We start from the raw sequence: 22,254 nt of genomic DNA on the forward strand, positions 1-22,254 counted from the left end.
GCGTCCTATGCAATGAGTATTGCATAAGATCGGACCATGAAGAAAATCACTCAAACTTTATAAAGTCGTTTACTGTTGAGACTGATTTTCTTTTCATTTGATAACCTAGGTAACTCGGTCTTAATCCTGAGCTAACCATGAACTCCTGTTTATTCGGAATTATCCTTAGATTTGCATGGGTGAGAGTGGCTCTAGTTCGCCGACTTAATAGGCCTCCCATTTCAGGGGTAAGACTGGGTGAATAGCTGGGGACGTGGGGTGCAAGATGGAATTCACTCCTACCCACTTTTAGGGATAGAAGAGAGGTAGTTCCCTTAAGCACTGACTCCAGGTCTTGAACAAGGGGCCCAACCCTCTCATTGGCCTGAGAGGGATTCGGTTTAATGGTTGGACCACAAACCAATTGTTCATTAGAGGATCAGTGAGACATAAGGAACAAGAAGTAACTTTAGGGGTAAAACGGTAAGTTGACCTAGGTCTAGTTACGAACAACCTGTGAATGATTGACTTACCAATCATGGTTATATCAAATGGACAAAAATATATCTATAGTGAGGGGAGTCAACTACTAGGCTATAGTCGAGTGTCTTAGTAGTTAACGAATGTTGGTTAACAAGGTTAATGAGTTTAACCGGTTAATCTTGGATCGTTGGAGCCCATGATCTATAGGTCCATTAGGTCCCTCTGCTAGCTCATATCGGACTGAACCATAGAACAGTGTGATGAGTGAGTTCGAAGTGTTCGAATTCAAATTAAGGAATATGCGCTACATATATAGGATATATTTAACCGCATTTTTGTTTTATTTACGAATTAAAGAAAAAGAGAGAATCTGAGATATTTAAATAAGATTTAAATATCTTAATCAATTATGTGTCGGAATTGATTGGGATTGGCATTTGAATTAATATTAAATATTAATTAAATAGTTTAATTAATCATTTAATGTTACTTTAATTTGAAATTCATTATTCAAATTAATTGTTGAATTAAAATGAAGAAAGTCAAAATGTTGACTTCATTTAATCGAAAAATCCATGTTAGTGGAATTTTGAGGTGTCAAAATTTTGTTTAACCAAACTTGAATGCTTGCCAAATAAACCCCACAAGTTTGAGTGGAAATTTGAGTGTCAAAATTTGGTTATCTCAAACATGCATGCTTGCCACATAATCCCAAACATTTGAGTGGAATTTTGAGTGTCAAAATTTGGTGATCTCAAATTTGCATGAACATGCAAACATGACTCTTTAAATAGAGTGATCATGATACATGGAAGGTCTTCTTCTTCTTGGTGAAAAACCTTGAGAAAAACCTCTCACAAACACTCTCTTCATATATACAAAATTCCTCCCAAGTTTAGTCACTCACCGGATTCCACAATCCCGTTTCAAGGCCGGAGGATAGTGGAGAAGACACTAGTGGTGGTTTGAAACCGGTTCGTTAAGAAACTTGAGCGACAAAAAGTTAGTATTCAAACTCATGCTTTTGAAACATGCTAGCTAATTTACTATAATTGATGTACTTAGAGTGCCTAAGATCCAAATTGCTTCCGCATGTGTTCTATTAACACCATCAATTGGTATCAGAGAAGGTTTTATGCACTTTATTTACATTAATTTGATCATGGTGGGTACCATTTCATGAATGAAATTTTGTGGTTGCTAAAGTGGATGGTTTTGGTTTTGGCATTTTTTTTATGCTTCCATTTGATACAATTATTGTAATAAGCCTAATGTGTATGGGCTTTAATGAATGAAGAAAGGTCTGTAATTTTTATGGAGTCATTAGAGTTCATTTTAGGTTGTAATTGATCGAAAATGGAAAAGATAGCAAGCTGAACCGAAGAAGAAGATGGAAGAGGCGGTTTGGGTGTTTTTGCTACCTTTGGGGTCCGGTTCAACGTTTTTAAGGGTTGGTTCACCTAGTTCGTGGACCTGGGGAGCGGTTCAAGTTATTTTAATTATTAATGAATAATTTAGTTAATTGCTTGTTTTAAAATGCCAAAACCAATCCACTTTAGTGTGTTTAATTAATTATGCATTATGAATGTATGTTTTAATTTAATAGAAAATTTATATGCATAAAGTATGTCATATAGATTTAAAATCCCACCATAGGCTAAGCATGTTTCATGCATTCCAAGTATGTTATAAGTGTTATAATGTATAGTATGCATGTTTAGGGTTCCATGAGTGATAGATATAAATTGTTATATTATTGCATGGAATGGATGATTATATAATTGTTATATAAAGCATGTTAGATGCATGTTATAGGTTATTTTCAACGTCATAAAACAAGATAGACGTTAAAATCTATAATAAAGATAAGTGCATGCTCACTTAGGGTTAAGAACCGAGCACGATCAATTTTAATAGTTAAAATAGGTTGATGTCTTACAAAATTGCGGTTACGAGAAAGCTCACCTGGCACGATCTTGTCTAAGGCTGGAGGTACTTAAGTTGCCAGTTTACGAAACACCTACTACCCGGAGATCGGACCAGTACTTGAGCTTAGTTAGCCCAGTTTTATGAGCATGCTTAAGTGATGTAAGATTTAGAAAAATCACGTAGACTTAAGTTATATTTAATTAGCCGGAATATACTTAAGTAATGAGTATACCCAACCATCTAAAATACTTAGTGGGAGGAAAAAGGTGTATAAGATACATCGTTTTCTTTTCATGCTCTCTGTAAAATTCACACAGTGAGATTCATGCTCGGCCTCATGTTGCCCTGGGAGAGTCCTCCATTCGAAAGGTATATGCATGAGTCAATAACAAGGTGAATAGAGAAAGTATTACAGTAAGTGGGAGAAGGAAGTATATCAAATACGTCCTATGGTCTCCACCACTAGGCTGCACCGTGAGATTCCCATGTTCCACCTGCATGTTGCCCTAGAGCAACTACCCATTCAGAGGGTCGTAACATGGGAGTCGAAACAACGCAAACTCAAGAAATGGATAGGATTTCTTAGGTCCATTTCCAACTTTGGCTTTTTCATTCGATAGCATTGTTGGGACCGATCTATGAGGTCTGAAAATGGCGGGTCACACTTACGAAGAAATACTAATAGTTGGTATATTCTTGAACAAAACAACGATAATTAAGAACACTATAGGAACAAGAGTTATTCTGGGATTAGTGTTTAAGTCACTAATGTCTTGGTTTAGTGAATGAGTGATTGACTGCCCCTCGGTAGCAGTTGCTCTAACTCACTAAAGTATCGTTGCAAATTAATAATGATTTGGATACATTATTACATTTGCTAAAACTGATTTGATTAAACAGGATTAAGTCAAATCACTAATAGAATTTTCTTTATATCACAGCATGACAAACTCAATAGTACAATTACTCGCTTCTGAGAAATTAAACGGCGACAATTATGCAACTTGGAAATCAAACCTAAACACAATATTGGTCATTGATGATTTAAGGTTTGTTTTAACTGAGGAGTGTCCTCCAAACCCCATCTTAAATACAAACCGAACAGTTCAGGATGCGTACGACAGATGGATAAAGGCAAATGACAAAGCCTGAGTGTACATTCTAGCCAGCATATCTGATGTTTTGGCTAAGAAACACGATGTTATGGGTACTGCTAAAGAGATTATGGAATCTCTAAAAGGGATGTTTGGACAACCGTCCTTCTCCCTTAGACATGAAACCATAAAATACATTTACAACTGCCGTATGAAAGAAGGGACCTCAGTTAGAGAACATGTCCTGGACATGATGGTCCATTTCAATGTGGCAAAAGAAAATGAAGTTGTCATTGATGAGAAGAGTCAAGTCAGTTTTATCATGATGTCTCTTTCGAAGAGGTTCTTCCAGTTCCGCACCAATGTGGTAATGAACAAAATATAATATAACTTGACTGCTCTTCTCAATGAGCTACAGACTTATCAGTCCCTCTTAACGAACAAGGGACAAACAGGAGAAGCAAATGTTGCTATTTCCATGAAATTATTACGAGGATCATCCTCAAAAATAAGTCTGGACCTTCAACTTCTGAAAGTGTTTTGATGAAGAAGACGGGTAAAGGGTAAAGGGAAAAATAAGATTCCTACTAACCGCAAACACATGGTTCAAAAAGCAGATAAAGGAAAATGTTTCCATTTAACGAAAACGAGCACTGGAAGAGAAACTGCCCAAAATACCTTGCAGAGAAGAAAGACGAAAAGACACAACAAGGTAAATATGATTTACTCGTTGTATAAATATGTTTAGTAGAGTATGAAAACTCAACTTGGATACTAGATTCAGGGGCGACTAATCAAATTTGTTCTTTTTACCAGGAAACTAGCTCCTGGAGAATGCTTGCAGACAGCGAGATAAGACTCAGGGTTGGAACAGGAGAGGTTGTCTCAGCAAGATTAGTAGGAAATTTAAAGTTGTTTTTTGGAGATAGATTCATTATATTAGATAATGTACTTTTTGTTCCTAAAATGAAAAGAAATCTAATATCTATCTCTTGTTTATTAGAACAATTGTATAAAGTATCTTTTGAAATCAATGAAGTGTTCATTTGCAAAAGAGGTATTCATATTTGTTCTGCAAAACTAGAAAACAACTTATATATGTTAAAACCGAGCGAAACAAAAGCTATTTTAAATACCGAGATGTTTAAAACAGCTGAAACTCAAAATAAACGACAAAAGATTTCTTCTAATACCTATCTTTGGTACTTAAGACTAGGCCACATTAATCTCAATAGGATTGAGAGATTGGTTAAAAGTGTTATGTTATGGAGCCTAATACTTATTTATAGCTTGGTCAACGGTTATATCAAGTAAAGCTATATTTGGTAAAGCTATATATAGTAAAGCTATATATGGTAAAGCTATATATGGTAAAGTTATATCCGGTAAAACTATATATGGTAAATAGCTATATATAGTAGATGGCTAAATCTGATAAAGCTATATATAGTAAACTATACCATATATATATATCTGGTCCGGTAGAGCTTTGAAAATGTACTTTTCTATTCTCTGTACTCTCTCTTGTTGTACATACCTGAAGTCATCGATAAAAAAGAAGAATCCTTTTAGCCAGAGTTCTCCTTGCAATTTTCTCTATCACATTCTTTGTGTTCATCTAGATCGAGCGTGTGCGTTGTTGTGTGATCCTAACAATTGGTATCAGAGCTAACGACTGATATCGATCCTAACAACTGGTATCAGAGCTAACGACTGATATCGATCCTAACAACTGGTATCAGAGGCAGGCGGAAGTCAGAGTCAGGCGAAACTCGCCACGATCTGTGAAGATGGAAAGTTCAAAGATTGGAATTGAGAAGTTCGATGGATCCGATTTCGGTTTCTGGAAAATGCAGATTGAAGATTGTCTGTACCAGAAAGATCTTCACGAACCTCTGTTGGGGGTGAAGCCGGATACCATAACCACGGAACAGTGGAAGCTCAAGGATCGACAAGCCTTGGGGCTGATCCGGTTGACGCTATCGAGAAACATGGCGTTCAACATTATTAAGGAGAAGACAACGTCAGGTCTGTTGAAGACGCTGTCGAATATGTACGAAAAATCGTCGGCTATGAACAAGGTGTATTTGATGCGGAGATTGTTATGAGTCCTTGTGAGAACTGCATTATGAGCAAACATAAACGAGTTAGCTTCACAAAGATTGTTAGAGAATTGAAGAAAAGTACCATGCCCTAAAACGTATAGTTTGTAATAAAAACATATTCTATTTTCAATAAAGTTATTATTGTTGTTTATCAAGTAAAGATTGTTATTGAATAAAGTGAACATTACGATCACTAATCTAAATCCAATAAACTAAGAACACTCTGGCTATAGTATGATTACTTGAACTATATGTAGTGAATAAAAATCATGGGACCTCGTGCATGTATGTATGTCATGTGTATCGGGATACTTCCCCGTTATGTTAAGTTAGTACGGATGCATACCTTCGATATATATGTTCGACATGTTATCATGAAGACCTTTTCTTTTATGAGGGTCCAGTCACATGTATTGTGTTGTGCCCGACAAAGTCCGACCTAAGGGGCACGTATACCAATCCGTCTGAAGGGTCCATGTATGCGTACGTGGACCGTGTGTAGAAAAGTACCATGCATCCAACTCTGCCAAGAATTGAAAAAAAACTAAGGTCATGCTATGTTTTAAACGATAGGTCACAGTCATATATTGTGTGTGATTGCATTACTAACCGAATAATATAACTTTACACGATATAAGGTGTTTGCCTCACTAGTTGTGTTCGTATATCCCAACACCATTTTCGCATTTATAAAGAAATTTAAGAGGACCCTCTTGTAATTAAATATTATTTTGTATTTAATTTTGGTGTTGTTTATCTTCCTTTAAATTTATATTTTATCGAATTTTCTTGTTTTATTTTATGTTACTTTTCATTTTTTTTGTTTGCTTTTTCATATTTTTAGTTTTGGTCCGAGATCAAAATTCTTGAAAATCGGACATCAAGAAAGATTGTGGAACTACAATGTAATATGTGAAACTTTTAATAAGATATATGGAAATTAAGGGATTGTGCCTACCATCCTATTCTAAGATCGATGTGAAGATGACAGAAACATGAGCTTTTAATACCTATTTTAGATTTTATTGTTCTAAACTCTCTCTCAGATTGGTCCGTAAAAAACATCATTTTTTTTTTAGTTTTAATATAAAAACTATATTACAACTTTGAAAACTTGTATTCATATACAAATATAATATTTTGTTTTTCTTCATAATTTAAAATTTTGGAGAACAACAATACACTTCGTTACGAAATAAATTTCAAACAAAAAAAAAAAAAACAACATTTTTGTGTTATTCCATTATTTTTCATTGGTTCCGGAAGGATAATTCCACCAAAAGGAGATAATAAAGCTTCTCTAACTTTTATAGTTCCACTTGTGAATCAATTCATCAACATTAGCAAGAAAGTTTCTCAAGTAAATTCCATCATCTTTAGCCGTCCAAAGACAAGTTCCTACAGTTCCACGTTTGCACCTATCACGGAGCCATAAGTGCTGCGTTTCAGGCCAAAAGCTTTCAAATGAGACATATGCTTGTGGCGTCTCCAATTTGCACCAATAGAGGGTTGATCCCCAAAAGCTAACCTTGAAGTTCCACTGGTAATCATCTCCATGATTAAGCAAACGATGATACCCCAAGTCATCGTCTTTAGACTGACAATGCACAAGCAACCCAAGTTTGCTTAGCCCGTTAACCACATGAATGTAATATCTAGAAGGTCCTGGTGGTGGTAACGCGACCCTTGGAACCTGAGCCCCAACTAAAGCCACCGTGAAAAGAAAGAAAACGACAATATTCTTTATCATTTCCTAATCAACCTTTAGCTTAACTACCAATTTGTGTTGGACATGTGAATAAATATACGTACTTATAGTACATGCAAGAAACTATGTAAATGCATGCTATGGTTGCAAAAAAACTCAATCATTTAACTAATCTCGGTTATGCAACACAATTTAAGGTTAATTTTGGGATAATTTGAGAGATTTATTAGATTTTCACTAACAAAATTCCTTGAATAGATAATAGTTATTAGCCCAAGAATAATAAATATTTCATTGATTTTTAAAACACTCTCATAAAATGGACAACAAAATATGAATACTTCCCGGTAGAAAATATAAAATAGAGAAAGCAATTCATAGATTACATATGGTATAGCACCCAAGTCCAACAAGGCATTAAATTCCCGATTTATTTTTTTAAGTTGAACTTTCAAACTTTTTACGAGGACCTTAGAAATTTTAGGGTGAGGTAGAACAGATAAGTTCAAAAAATTCTAGAACTATAGTTTCAAACAGGAATTGCGCAAGACTTCTTTCGCAAGAATTACTCAATGCCTGTTGGGAGAACCGTTATGGGGTTTTGATTTCATCATGTCACACCCTGAATCTCTAGGATGTTGGGTTTTATGCCCTAAAACGTATAGTTTGTAAACAAAAACATATTCTATTTTCAATAAAGTTATTATTGTTGTTTATCAAGTGAAGATTGTTATTGAATAAAGTGAACTTTACGACCACTAATCTAAATCCAATAAACTAAGAACACTCTGACTATAGTATGATTACTTGAACTATATGTAGTGAATAAAAATCATGGGACCTCGTGCATGTATGTATGTATGTCATGTGTATCGGGATACTTCCCCGTTATGTTAAGTTAGTACGGATGCATACCTTCGATATATATGTTCGACATGTTATCATGAAGACCTTTTCTTTTATGAGGGTCCAGTCACGTGTATTGTGTTGTGCCCGACAAAGTCCGGCCTAAGGGGCACGTATACCAATCCGTCTGAAGGGTCCATGTATGCGTACGTGGGCCGTGTGTAGAAAAGTACCATGCATCCAACTCTGCCAAGAATTGAAAAAAGCCTAAGGTCATGCTATGGTTTAAACGATAGGTCACAGTCATATATTGTGTGTGATTGCATTACTAACCGAATAATATAACTTTACACGATATAAGGTGTTTGCCTCACTAGTTGTGTTCGTATATCCCAACACCATTTTCGCATTTATAAAGAAATTTAAGAGGACCCTCTTGTAATTAAATATTATTTTGTATTTAATTTTGGTGTTGTTTATCTTCCTTTAAATTTATATTTTATCGAATTTTCATGTTTTATTTTATGTTACTTTTCATTTTTTTTGTTTGCTTTTTCATATTTTTAGTTTTGGTCCGAGATCCAAATTCTTGAAAATCGGACATCAAGAAAGATTGTGGAACTACAATGTAATATGTGAAACTTTTAATAAGATATATGGAAATTCAAGGATTGTGCCTACCATCCTATTCTAAGATGGATGTGAAGATGGCAGAAACATGAGCTTTTAATACCTATTTTAGATTTTATTGTTCTAAACTCTCTCTCAGATTGGTCCGTAAAAATCATCATTTTTTTTAGTTTTAATATAAACACTATATTACAACTTTGAAAACTTGTATTTGATGGTGTTAATATAACACATGCGGAAGCAATTTGGATCTTAGGCACTTTTAGAACATCAATTATTGTAAATAACTAGCATGTTCATAAGTATTAAAACTTAATGGGTTTAAATACTAACCTTTTGTAGTTCAAACTCCTTTTGCCTCACGAACCGGTTTCGAACCACCACTAGTGTCTTCTCCACTATCCTCCGGCCTTAGAACGGGATTGTGGAATCCGGTGAGTGACTAAACTTGGGAGGGATTTTGTATATGTGAAAGAGAGTGTTTGTTTCAAGGTTTTTTCATCAAGATGAAGAAGAATCCCTTCCAAGTATCATGATCACTCTATTTAAAGAGTCAAGTTTGCATGTTCATGCAAACTTGAGATCACCAAATTTTGACACTTAAAATTCCACTCAAATGTTTGGGATTATGTGGCAAGCATGCATGTTTGAGTTAACCAAATTTTGACACTCAAAATTCCACTCAAACTTGTGGGGTTTATTTGGCAAACATGCAAGTTTGGTTAAACCAAATTTTGACACCTCAAAATTCCACTAACATGGATTTTTCCATTAGATGAAAGTCAACATTTTGACTTTCTTCATTTTAATTCAACAATTAATTTGAATAATGAATTTCAAATTAAAGTAACATTAAATGATTAATTAAACTATTTAATTAATATTTAATATTAATTCAAATGTCAATCCCAATCAATTCCGACACATAATTGATTTAAGATATTTAAATCTTATTTAAATATCTCAGATTCTCTCTTTTCGTTTAATTCGTAAATAAAACAAAATTGCGGTTAAATATATCGTATATATGTAACGCATATTCCCTAATTTGAATTCGAACACTTCGAACTCACTCGTCACACTGTTCTATGGTTTAGTCCGATATGAGCTAGCAGAGGGACCTAATGGACCTATAGATCATGGGCTCCAACGATCGAAGATTAACCGATTAAACTCATTAACCTGGTTAACCAACATTCGTTAACTACTAGGACACTCCACTATAGCCTAGTAGTTGCACTCCCCTCACTATAGATATATTTCTGTCCATCTGATATAACCATGATTAGTAAGTCGATCCTTCACAGGTTGTTCGTAACTAGAGCTGGGTCAATTTACCGTTTTACCCCTGAAGTCATTTCTTGTTCCTTATGTCTCACTGATCCTCTAATGAACAATTGGTTTGTGGTCCAACCAGTAAACCGAATCCCTCTCAGGCCAATGAGAGGGTGGGGCCCCTTGTTCAAGACATGGAGTCAGTGCTTAAGGGAACTACCTTTCTTCTATCCCTAAAAGAGGGTAGGAGTGAATTCCGTCTTGCACCCCATGTCCCCAGCCATTCACCCAGTCTTACCCCTGAAATGGGAGGCCTGTTGAGTCGGCGAACTAGAGCCACTCTCACCCATGCAAATCTAAGGATAATTCCGAATAAACAGGAGTTCATGGTTAGCTCAGGATTAAAACCGAGTTACCTAGGTTATCAAATGAAAAGAAAATCAGTCTCAACAGTAAACGACTTTATAAAGTGAGAGTGGTTTTCTTCATGGTCCGATCTTATGCAATACTCATTGCATAGGACGCCCCCACTCACATGTCTCCACATGCACAATTTAGTGATCACATTGTTTATATCATATACAAAAGTGGGCTGCATCCATAGTGTCCCCAGAATAAGGTACTCAGTCTTATCCTTATACTATAGATCATTTTGACTATATACTTGAACTTGATCCACTCTTATGTCTCTACATATAGTTCAAGTAATCATACTATAGCCAGAGTGTTCTTAGTTTATTGGATTTAGATTAATGATCGTAAAGTTCACTTTATTCAATAACAATTTATTACTGAATAAACATCAATAATAACTTTATTGAAAATAGAATATATCTTTGTTTACAAACTATGAGTTTTAGGACATAAAACCCAACAGTATTCATATACAAATATAATATTTTGTTTTTCTTCATAATTTAAAATTTTGGAGAACAACAATACACTTCGTTACAAAATAAATTTCATACAAAAAAAAAACAACATTTTTGTGTTATTCCATTATTTTTCATTGGTTCCGGAAGGATAATTCCACCAAAAGGAGATAATAAAGCTTCTCTAACTTTTATAGTTCCACTTGTGAATCAATTCATCAACATTAGCAAGAAAGTTTCTCAAGTAAATTCCATCATCTTTAGCCGTCCAAAGACAAGTTCCTACAGTTCCACGTTTGCACCTATCACGGAGCCATAAGTGCTGCGTTTCAGGCCAAAAGCTTTCAAATGAGACATATGCTTGTGGCGTCTCCAATTTGCACCAATAGAGGGTTGATCCCCAAAAGCTAACCTTGAAGTTCCACTGGTAATCATCTCCATGATTAAGCAAACGATGATACCCCAAGTCATCGTCTTTAGACTGACAATGCACAAGCAACCCAAGTTTGCTTAGCCCGTTAACCACATGAATGTAATATCTAGAAGGTCCTGGTGGTGGTAACGCGACCCTTGGAACCTGAGCCCCAACTAAAGCCACCGTGAAAAGAAAGAAAACGACAATATTCTTTATCATTTCCTAATCAACCTTTAGCTTAACTACCAATTTGTGTTGGACATGTGAATAAATATACGTACTTATAGTACATGCAAGAAACTATGTAAATGCATGCTATGGTTGCAAAAAAAACTCAATCATTTAACTAATCTCCGTTATGCAACACAATTTAAGGTTAATTTTGGGATAATTTGAGAGATTTATTAGATTTTCAATAACAAAATTCCTTGAATAGATAATAGTTATTAGCCCAAGAATAATAAATATTTCATTGATTTTTAAAACACTCTCATAAAATGGACAACAAAATATGAATACTTCCCGGTAGAAAACATAAAATAGAGAAAGCAATTCATAGATTACATATGGTATAGCACCCAAGTCCAACAAGGTATTAAATTCCCGATTTATTTTTTTAAGTTGAACTTTCAAACTTTTTACGAGGACCTTAGAAATTTTAGGGTGAGGTAGAACAGATAAGTTCAAAAAATTCTAGAACTATAGTTTCAAACAGGAATTGCGCAAGACTTCTTTCGCAAGAATTACTCAATGCCTGTTGGGAGAACCGTTATGGGGTTTTGATTTCATCATGTCACACCCTGAATCTCTAGGATGTTGGGTTTTATGCCCTAAAACGTAAACAAAAACATATTCTATTTTCAATAAAGTTATTATTGTTGTTTATCAAGTGAAGATTGTTATTGAATAAAGTGAACTTTACGACCACTAATCTAAATCCAATAAACTAAGAACACTCTGGCTATAGTATGATTACTTGAACTATATGTAGTGAATAAAAATCATGGGACCTCGTGCATGTATGTATGTATGTCATGTGTATCGGGATACTTCCCCGTTATGTTAAGTTAGTACGGATGCATACCTTCGATATATATGTTCGACATGTTATCATGAAGACCTTTTCTTTTATGAGGGTCCAGTCACGTGTATTGTGTTGTGCCCGACAAAGTCCGGCCTAAGGGGCACGTATACCAATCCGTCTGAAGGGTCCATGTATGCGTACGTGGGCCGTGTGTAGAAAAGTACCATGCATCCAACTCTGCCAAGAATTGAAAAAAGCCTAAGGTCATGCTATGGTTTAAACGATAGGTCACAGTCATATATTGTGTGTGATTGCATTACTAACCGAATAATATAACTTTACACGATATAAGGTGTTTGCCTCACTAGTTGTGTTCGTATATCCCAACACCATTTTCGCATTTATAAAGAAATTTAAGAGGACCCTCTTGTAATTAAATATTATTTTGTATTTAATTTTGGTGTTGTTTATCTTCCTTTAAATTTATATTTTATCGAATTTTCATGTTTTATTTTATGTTACTTTTCATTTTTTTTGTTTGCTTTTTCATATTTTTAGTTTTGGTCCGAGATCAAAATTCTTGAAAATCGGACATCAAGAAAGATTGTGGAACTACAATGTAATATGTGAAACTTTTAATAAGATATATGGAAATTCAAGGATTGTGCCTACCATCCTATTCAAAGATGGATGTGAAGATGGCAGAAACATGAGCTTTTAATACCTATTTTAGATTTTATTGTTCTAAACTCTCTCTCAGATTGGTCCGTAAAAATCATCATTTTTTTTAGTTTTAATATAAAAACTATATTACAACTTTGAAAACTTGTATTCATATACAAATATAATATTTTGTTTTTCTTCATAATTTAAAATTTTGGAGAACAACAATACACTTCGTTACCAAATAAATTTCATACAAAAAAAAACAACATTTTTGTGTTATTCCATTATTTTTCATTGGTTCCGGAAGGATAATTCCACCAAAAGGAGATAATAAAGCTTCTCTAACTTTTATAGTTCCACTTGTGAATCAATTCATCAACATTAGCAAGAAAGTTTCTCAAGTAAATTCCATCATCTTTAGCCGTCCAAAGACAAGTTCCTACAGTTCCACGTTTGCACCTATCACGGAGCCATAAGTGCTGCGTTTCAGGCCAAAAGCTTTCAAAAGAGACATATGCTTGTGGCGTCTCCAATTTGCATCATGTCACACCCTGAATCTCTAGGATGTTGGGTTTTATGCCCTAAAACATATAGTTTGTAAACAAAAACATATTCTATTTTCAATAAAGTTATTATTGTTGTTTATCAAGTAAAGATTGTTATTGAATAAAGTGAACTTTACGATCACTAATCTAAATCCAATAAACTAAGAACACTCTGGCTATAGTATGATTACTTGAACTATATGTAGTGAATAAAAATCATGGGACCTCGTGCATGTATGTATGTCATGTGTATCGGGATACTTCCCCGTCAAGATCTCTTATACTCCAACATCGTGAAGAGTTTAACTATCTCCATGTCGGTCTTGTCCAAGTCGCGGTAAAACCATTGTTCAGACTTGGATTAGATATCCCAGTCCTTATCTCCTTACGAGATAAGAGACATGAAGATTTCAAAACAAAAGATCATTAATTTCTGCTTTGCAGAACGTTAGTAATTCTTTATTCATTTGAATAGGTCGGACTTTTGTAGGAATATTTTTCTCCTCGAAAGCTTTGATATAAGGAAGATCAACAATATGTTGTTTCCTATTCCAAAATGCATTTGGGATATTTGAACAAACTTCTTTTTCTAATTGAGTTTGTAAAGTTTTAATTTTAAACTGGACAGTTTTGTTTTGAATTTGTTCTTCTATTCTTTTGAATGAAATTTCTTATTTCAAAAAAGAAATTTGTTTTTCTTTATAATTTAATACATTTATTGATTGAATAATTGTATTCTTTTGAAGGTTATTTATTTCGCTAATCCTTATGGGAAAGAAAGTTAAATTTTATCTTCTTTCCTAAGGCTTTTGATTCTAACCCTTTTTCAGTTATTCTAAAAGGATATAATTGAGTAATGAAATGAGTACCTAGGATTAGTTCTTTTACTAGAAGGAAGGAATTTACGAAGCAAATTCCATCATTGCAAACATGAACTTTTGATAGTTTGTAATTAATTTTGAGTTTGTTGTTGTTAGCACCTCTAAGGCCCTCAGTAGTTTTTTCAAAATACTTTGTACGTATTAAGCCTTCTTGAATGCAATTTTGATCGGCTCCATTATCTATGAGAGCCTTTAGTGTGATTTTGAAATCATAAATTTTTAAGGTAACGAGAGCGTACCATTTTTGAAATTGAGAAGTGGTGATGGCTCCAACGAAGGAACTTTGAAAATCTTCTTCATCCAGGTTCGGTTGCGTCGTTTCCTTTTGTGCTGGCAGCCTTTCCTGAAGATTGAGAATTTCTTGACGAAGCGTATAAGATTCTGACCTGGTTTCAGATCTTAGCGCCTGTACCTCTTGTTTGAGATTATTAATCTCTCTTTGTAAATCTTGAGTAGTGAGTTCCCTCGGTTTTTCAAATCTTTGGAGAACAAATTGGAGTCTGTAGGGATTTCTTTCTTCCCTTTCAGTTGGCCTAGAGATTGTCTTCGCATCCCTAAGTCGTTGAGCAATCTTCTGTTGAATTTCTGGGTCTTGAACTTTTTCTACTACTTCGAGTAGAATTTCTTGATCCTTGGTAAGGACATTTATGCATCCTTCGCACGTTCTTTTTCCTTCTTGTTCTGATTCGTATTCTGTGCTAGAATATGAATCAGATTCTTCTTGGAGTTCGAGGATTTCTCCCTCGCTTGATTGCTCTGAGTCAGTTAGGGTCAGTCGTAATAGCTGATTTTTCAGCTCTTGATCTATATCCAACTCATTGATCTTTCCTTTGATTGGACACTTGTTAGCATAGTGTCCTTCTTCACGACATTTGAAGCAAGTTTGCTTTTTCTTTCCTCTATGGGTTTTTGTAGGAATATACTTCCTTCTTGAGTATGTTGGCTTCTGAGACTGCACGGGTTTACTCCGATATGTTTCTCTAGGCCTGTATGAATGATAAGGTTTTGGATGCGTCTTAACCTTCTTCCGTCTGGAGGTTGAGGGAGCTTCTATTCCCTTGCATCCATATTGATCGCAAAATCTACCAAGCTCTTTTCTGTTTGATATCGAAGAATTGAGCTTGTTTTGAATCTTTGACTCATTACAAAGTCTGAGTCCTTCTTCTATGATGAAGGATGCTATGGATCCGTATGACAAAGTTTGCCATGGAATTGTTCCATTGTACTTTGTCTTAAGACCATCTTTGATCCTCCTTGAGAAGTGTTTTGGTAGTCCATTGACGAAATTCTCTTTCCAGAATTCCAACGAACTATCTGTTCTAATAAGAACTTTGCTGAAGTACATGTCTTTGTACCACCTGAAATCACCTAAGGTAGGACATTTCAGATTCATGAGTATCTCAGCGGATCTCTCCTGGTATTTTAGAGGGTCGCCGACGAAGAATTCTATGAGGGTATATATGAGGGTGTTGACAGCATCCTCTACCCTTTCATGTTGTACCTCGGTCCTAGTTGATGGACCTTCTTTGATAATTTGAGTAGTTGGTCTAATGACATAGTGGTTTAATATCTGTTGGCGGGTTGTTTCGTCGAGATATTTGTCCCACCAATCCTTGAGTTGCCCGGTAAATCCGGTTACCAAAACTTGAGCTATCTGATGGTCGGATTTATGGCCTTGTAATTTATACGCGCCTGCGGCCATCATCATTTCATTTACAACATTCATTATCAGATAGTCAGACAATTAATCGATATTCCATTCATAGATTGCTAAACCATCGTAATGAGCTTGAGTTTGTAGTGTCTTTTCTTCGAACTGGATATCCGGAAAAGACGGTTGAGGATACCAGTTTTTCTGATTACTGGCATTATTTTGACTTCTTCTAGAGATCCTTTCAATTCGATTGTAGAAAGGTTCTTCTCTCTCGTTTGCAATCTCGTCTTCGAATTCTTGGTTCTCGTCATCATTGTTAACGACATTGACAGATGAATCTTGAGGCGTCATGGCGGGATTTAATATCCTGTCTAACTTTTCCTCTATCTTGGCCATTGCAGCCTCTTCTTTTGAAATCCTTTTTGTAAATATTTCGAGATTTGCCGGTCTGAGTATTGGTATTGACTCATCAACCTTTGGTACAGAGCTGCTTGCCTGTTCTTGCTGAGTACCTGATTTCTTTGAGATTTTTCCCTCGATACTTTCAAGTTGAGTAGCGATCGTGGATAAAATCTTATTTGAATAATTGTTTTGATGCTGGATATTCTTGATATCTTTTAGGGTCGGATTACCCTTTTCTAGTCCTTCTGGAATATGTTTGAAAGGGCTAGCTTTGACCTTTTCTCCGTAGTGGTTGTCGAATTCGACTTCTTCTAACGGAGGATGTTTCGAATATACCTCGCCTCTTTTGGTAGTCTTCCAACTCCTCTGGGTCAAGGTGCATACCTGCAGAATATTTTCTTCAAACCATTCGAAGAATGGTATATTTTCTTTGATGGCTTCCATATGAGAATACCACTGAGCTCTTAATTCATTTCGCTCAGCCTCTTTGTAGGTTTGGAAGAAGGCATTTCTTTTTGAAGAGTTGGTAGTTGACATAAAATCTGCTTTCAAAAATTCTTTGTCTATCTGGAAATCAGCTGTAATGACATTTAGCTGGCTTTCGTAGACGGATTGAGTATCCATATCCGTATGGGTTGGAGACCTTGAGCCATCTTCATAGTGGATTGACGCTCTTTTTTGATCATAACTGACCTCTTTTACCTTTAAGGGGTCATACATTGATCTTGATATTCCTGAAGTACTTGGTCTAGAACTCAGGAATTCTTTTACTTTTGACTCTGACGAAGGTTCTTCGCTGAATTTTATTTCAACGCTTCCATCGTCATGTTCGATAATTTGGACTGGGTTTTGAGATTCTTTCCTCTTTGGAAGATTTGCATCTTCTATTTTCCAGAGAGTGCTTCTGGTTATTTGATCCCAAGAGAGTGTTTTGGGGACAGTCACTGATGATTTTCCAATATTTGCTTCTATGAGCATAGTCCATCCTTTTGGTGAGGATCTTAATGCTCTTGGAGAAATGTTTGTATTCATGAGCTTATAATAAACCCTGAATATAACGACTGAAGAATGGGTTTCAGCCTTGATGTTTAAATTTTTTGACTGTAAATCTAGCATGAGAGCTGATAATATGTGTGGGTCCTGGAGAGACAGAGTAAAGTTTGGATAACAATTGAAATAGACTGGTCCATTCTCTAAATTGGATTGAACCATTCCCAATAAAGAATTTGAGAAATCTTCATGTCTCTTATCTCGTAAGGAGATAAGGACTGGGATATCTAATCCAAGTCTGAACAATGGTTTTACCGCGACTTGGACAAGACCGACATGGAGATAGTTAAACTCTTCACGATGTTGGAGTATAAGAGATCTTGAAAAAAGATTCAGAGATTCCCTATTGCTATGAATTGGGATGTTCTTCTCTGAGAATTTGATGCATGATCTTTGAGTAAAATTGAAGGTTGAAATTTGGTAGATAGTTTTAGGATCTACCTTTGGAATAGTCCAATTTTTGAGTTGATCTTCGATTCTAGCAATCTGGTATTCTTGATTGATAGTATTTGAGATTGTGAGATTTTCTCCCCTTCGATGTTCATTTGAACTTTCTTCTTCATCGGTAGAGCATTTGAGATGGCTTGATTTTCTGAGCTTTCTAAGAAATTCGTTCATAAGATAGATAAGAAAAGAGTAGGATGATTTTTCTCTAAATTGTTCAATTGATATTCAAGAGAGAGCTATCGGCCGATCGATGCCCTCTTTACATTGATGAAGTCCCTTTATAGACTTCGAGTTTGTTCGTAAATTTGAAAAACGTCAACTAAGAGATAAGATCGAATCTAAGAGGACAGGACCCCTGCAAGATCTGTTTTCCTATAAGACATAAAGTAAACTAATAATTTAAAAGACTAATAATTTACCGACATTAGTAATTGGCATGTGAGCCTTTACTGTGTGGCTGACAAGTTGTCAATCTTTGTTTTGTCTTTGGTAAAGTTGTCACGTTGTAGATAAGATTTTCTTCAGAATTTTTCATATGACTAAGCACCCAAGCTTGCCAACGGACTTACTGCACTTCCCGCGTCTTACCACCTGGAACACAAGGGCTATTCGCTCAGCTATCACATACTTCAAATTCTTCTGAATTTTCATATCTTCCTCCTGGTTTCTGTGATATCGCTCTTAAAGATCGAGTAACTCCTCTTCCCTCATGAATAGAAGGCTCTGATACCATTTACAAATGCTTATTGCCTCCCATTTCAGGGGTAAGACTGGGCGAATAGCTGGGGACATAGGGTGTAAGAAGGAATTCACTCTTACCCACTTTTAGGGATAGAAGAGAGGTAGTTCCTTTAAGTACTGACTCCAGTTGTTGAACAAAGGGCCCCCACCCTCTCATTGGCCTGAGAGTGATTCGGTTCACTGGTTGGACCACAAACCAATTGTTCATTAGAGGATCAGTGAGACATAAGGAACAAGAAGTAACTTCAGGGGTAAAACGGTAAATTGACCCAGCTCTAGTAACGAACAACCTGTGAAGGATCGACTTACCAATCATGGTTATATCAAATGGACAGAAATATATCTATAGTGAGGGGAGTGCAACTACTAGGCTATAGTGGAGTGTCCTAGTAGTTAACGAATGTTGGTTAACAAGGTTAAGAAGTTTAACTGGTTAATCTTGGATCGTTGGAGCCCATGATCTATAGGTCCATTAGGTCCCTCTACTAGCTCATATCGGACTAAACCATAGAATAGTGTGACAAGTGAGGTCGAAGTGTTCGAATTCGAATTAGGGAATATGCGCTACATATATACGATATATTTAACTGCATTTTTGTTTTATTTACAAATTAAACAAAAAGAGAGAATTTGAGATATTTAAATAAGATTTAAATATTTTATTCAAATATGTGTTGATTGGGATTGACATTTGAATTAATATTAAATATTAATTAAATAGTTTAATTAATCATTTAATATTACTTTAATTTGAAATTAATTGTTGAATTAAAATGAAGAAAGTAAAAATGTTGACTTCATTTAATGGAAAATCATGTTAGTGGTATTTTGAGGTGTCAAAATTTGGTTTAACCAAACTTGCATGCTTGCGAAATAAACCCCACATATTTGAGTGGAATTTGAGTGTCAAAATTTGGTTAACTCAAACTTGCATGAACATGCAAACATGACTCTATAAATTGAGTGATCATGGTACATGGAATGTCTTACTTTGGGAAAAACCGTGAGGAAAACCTCTCATAAACACTCTCTTCATATTTACTAAATCCCTCCCAAGTTTAGTCACTCACCGGATTCCATAATCTCGTTCTAAGGCCGGAGGATAGTGGAGAAGACACTAGTGGTGGTTCGAAACCGGTTCGTGAAAAAAAAAAAAGAAGGAAATTTGAGCGACAGAAGGTTAGTATTCAAACTCATTGAGTTTTAATGCTTTTGAACATGCCAGCTAATTTACTATAATTGATGTACTTAGAGTGCCTAAGATCCAAATTTCTTCCGCATGTGTTATATTAACACCATCATAGGAAAATTTTTGCCAGTCAATGTTTATAAAATAAGAGGGAAATCAAAATGTGTATTAATATATGCCAAATTCATCTAACGAGGGAAGCAGGAATGAGATACATGATTCCCTAGGTCCATAATCCCTCTATTACTTCTAAACTCTAGAGTACCCTCTCGTCACGATCAAGCAATCTACTTGTAGTCTCTCATCACATCCTTAACCTAGCAGGGAACCAATTGTTTACTTTTGTCCCGAGTTTCCACACTCTTGATACAAAGGCCTGGGCTGAAAACTTAGCCTTCGCAATGGTACACGGTGGGGAAGAACATGGTGAGTGTTGGTCTGCTTGCATCCATGGGAGTATTAACTGGTGAACCCGTCCCACAGGCCATGAAGTAACCCTATGGTGAGGGGGTGCTACCCCTCGGTACATGCCACCTAAACAAGTTACTCACATGATCAACGGCCTCTCATAGGACGGATCTTACGTGCAGGGTAACTACTACCTTGCATCGTGATTAATGTCCTAAAACACGATGTGTCCACAATGCAGTGTAGTCGATCTACCACTGAGTAACAAGCCTTGGACATAGGATTGCCAGGTGTATGGCTAGTGCCGTAAATCCTAGGGGGAGTGTCTTGGAGAATAAATCAATAACAGAATAAATACCTAGAAAGTACCAAGAACAAGAGAAAGATCTAGGTCTAGAACATGGATCAAGACCCTAGTTCTAAGTACAAGAACCAAGAACCAAGAACCATGGTACTAAGGCCCTTAAAGGATGACCAAGGTTTTAGAATCCAAGGACCAATGTCCTTCGAATAAATCACGATAAGAACCCCAAGTTAACAACAAGTGGGCCTAAGTACTTACAATAAGAAACAAGAACAAGACAAGAAAGAGTGTGGTATCCTAGCATATCAACAAATGGATTGAGAGCCTACAAGCAGGCTACATATTAAGTCTTTGTACTCATTCCTTATTCTCCATTTTTTTCAGGTAAGGAGCTGGTCGAAGTCGGGAGTGGACTCTTGGGCAGGTGCCATAGAATAAACTCACCCGTCGTCCTCAACTCTTTTGTTTTAAAATTCTTTGAGTTCGTTTCTTATTTTGTGTTTTAAATTTTGTCGTGTTGTAAATTACTTATGTGCGCACACTATTTTGTTATAATATTGTCTCACCCTCTGATCGCCCTTCGAGATTCCATTGGTCTCAGACCTTTAAAGGTGTTCAATCCTAAGTCTCGACCCACCAATCTCCGTGCTTACCCTAGACTTAACTCGATTCTGTTGCTTATTCTTTAAAGGGAGAGATCACACAATAATTCACCAGGAGTCACACATGCTCAATGGGACGATAACATCCATCCAGCAGCCAGATTGCTGATAAATAAACATCTCATCCGCTGTCATAGCATGATTACTTACACCAGTACTAAAGTATATCAAGACAGTATACTGGGTAAGACAAGAAATTTCAACAACTAGCAAGTCTGTTTTCATTCTTAGTAAGTTTGCTAGGTCGTTGTTAATCAAGAATAGCTACCTAGGATTAATTTTACTAGCATGCATTCATAAGCAAGCGAATTGTAAAAGTACTGCTTTGTAGGTTTTCATGTTGTTACTTACAGATTTGTCGTGTGCCTTCTCGAGTAGGATTAGAGGACAAAAAGAAAGTCTATACACGCTCTCACGTGCTTTTCTAGCACCAAAGAAGTTTTCTACGTGCGCATATACAGTCACGGGTCGCGTATCGTTGGTTAGTGAATAGGTCGGGTAGGATTTTGAGCACCCGGATCAAACTCCAGTTCTTTGGTACTGTTTGAGTTCATGGGCTCCAACGATCCGAGATCAACTAGCTAAACTCATTAACCTTTTAACCAACATTCGTTAACTACGAGGACACTCCACTATAGACTAGTAGTTGCACTCCCCTCACTATAGATATATTTCTGTCCATTTGATATAACCATGATTAGTAAGTCGATCCTTCACAGGTTGTTCGTAACTAGAGCTGGGTCAATTTACCGTTTTTACCCCTAAAGTTACTTCTTGTTCCTTAAGTCCCACTGATCCTCTGATGAACAATTGGTTTGTGGTCCAACCACCAAACCGAATCCCTCTTAGGCCAATGAGAGGGTGGGGCCCCTTGTTCATGTAACAACCCTAAATTTCACATATTTAGAGTCGCCACTAACGTCTCATGCTCATCTATAATGCGGA

At 36.0% G+C, this 22,254-nt stretch overlaps 2 protein-coding genes across 2 annotated transcripts; both read right to left on the minus strand.

Moving 5' to 3' along the window:
* Nucleotides 1-6,890: 6,890 nt before the first annotated feature.
* On the minus strand, nucleotides 6,891-7,340 carry LOC147791246 (S-protein homolog 1-like). The gene has a single exon (XM_087126597.1). The coding sequence runs from the start codon at nucleotides 7,338-7,340 to the stop codon at nucleotides 6,891-6,893; it is 450 nt and encodes a 149-aa protein (XP_086982723.1).
* Nucleotides 7,341-11,105: 3,765 nt separating this feature from the next.
* On the minus strand, nucleotides 11,106-11,555 carry LOC147791247 (S-protein homolog 1-like). The gene has a single exon (XM_087126598.1). The coding sequence runs from the start codon at nucleotides 11,553-11,555 to the stop codon at nucleotides 11,106-11,108; it is 450 nt and encodes a 149-aa protein (XP_086982724.1).
* Nucleotides 11,556-22,254: the final 10,699 nt, after the last annotated feature.

This window comes from Cucurbita pepo, chromosome 9 (genome assembly GCF_057944985.1).
Source record: "Cucurbita pepo subsp. pepo isolate OVF chromosome 9, ASM5794498v1, whole genome shotgun sequence".
Lineage (NCBI taxonomy): Eukaryota > Viridiplantae > Streptophyta > Magnoliopsida > Cucurbitales > Cucurbitaceae > Cucurbita > Cucurbita pepo.

What these genes read in the sequence shown, in the direction of transcription:
- LOC147791246 (XM_087126597.1), bottom strand. Translation starts at nt 7,340, where the DNA reads ATGATAAAGAATATTGTCGTTTTCTTTCTTTTCACGGTGGCTTTAGTT.
- LOC147791247 (XM_087126598.1), bottom strand. Translation starts at nt 11,555, where the DNA reads ATGATAAAGAATATTGTCGTTTTCTTTCTTTTCACGGTGGCTTTAGTT.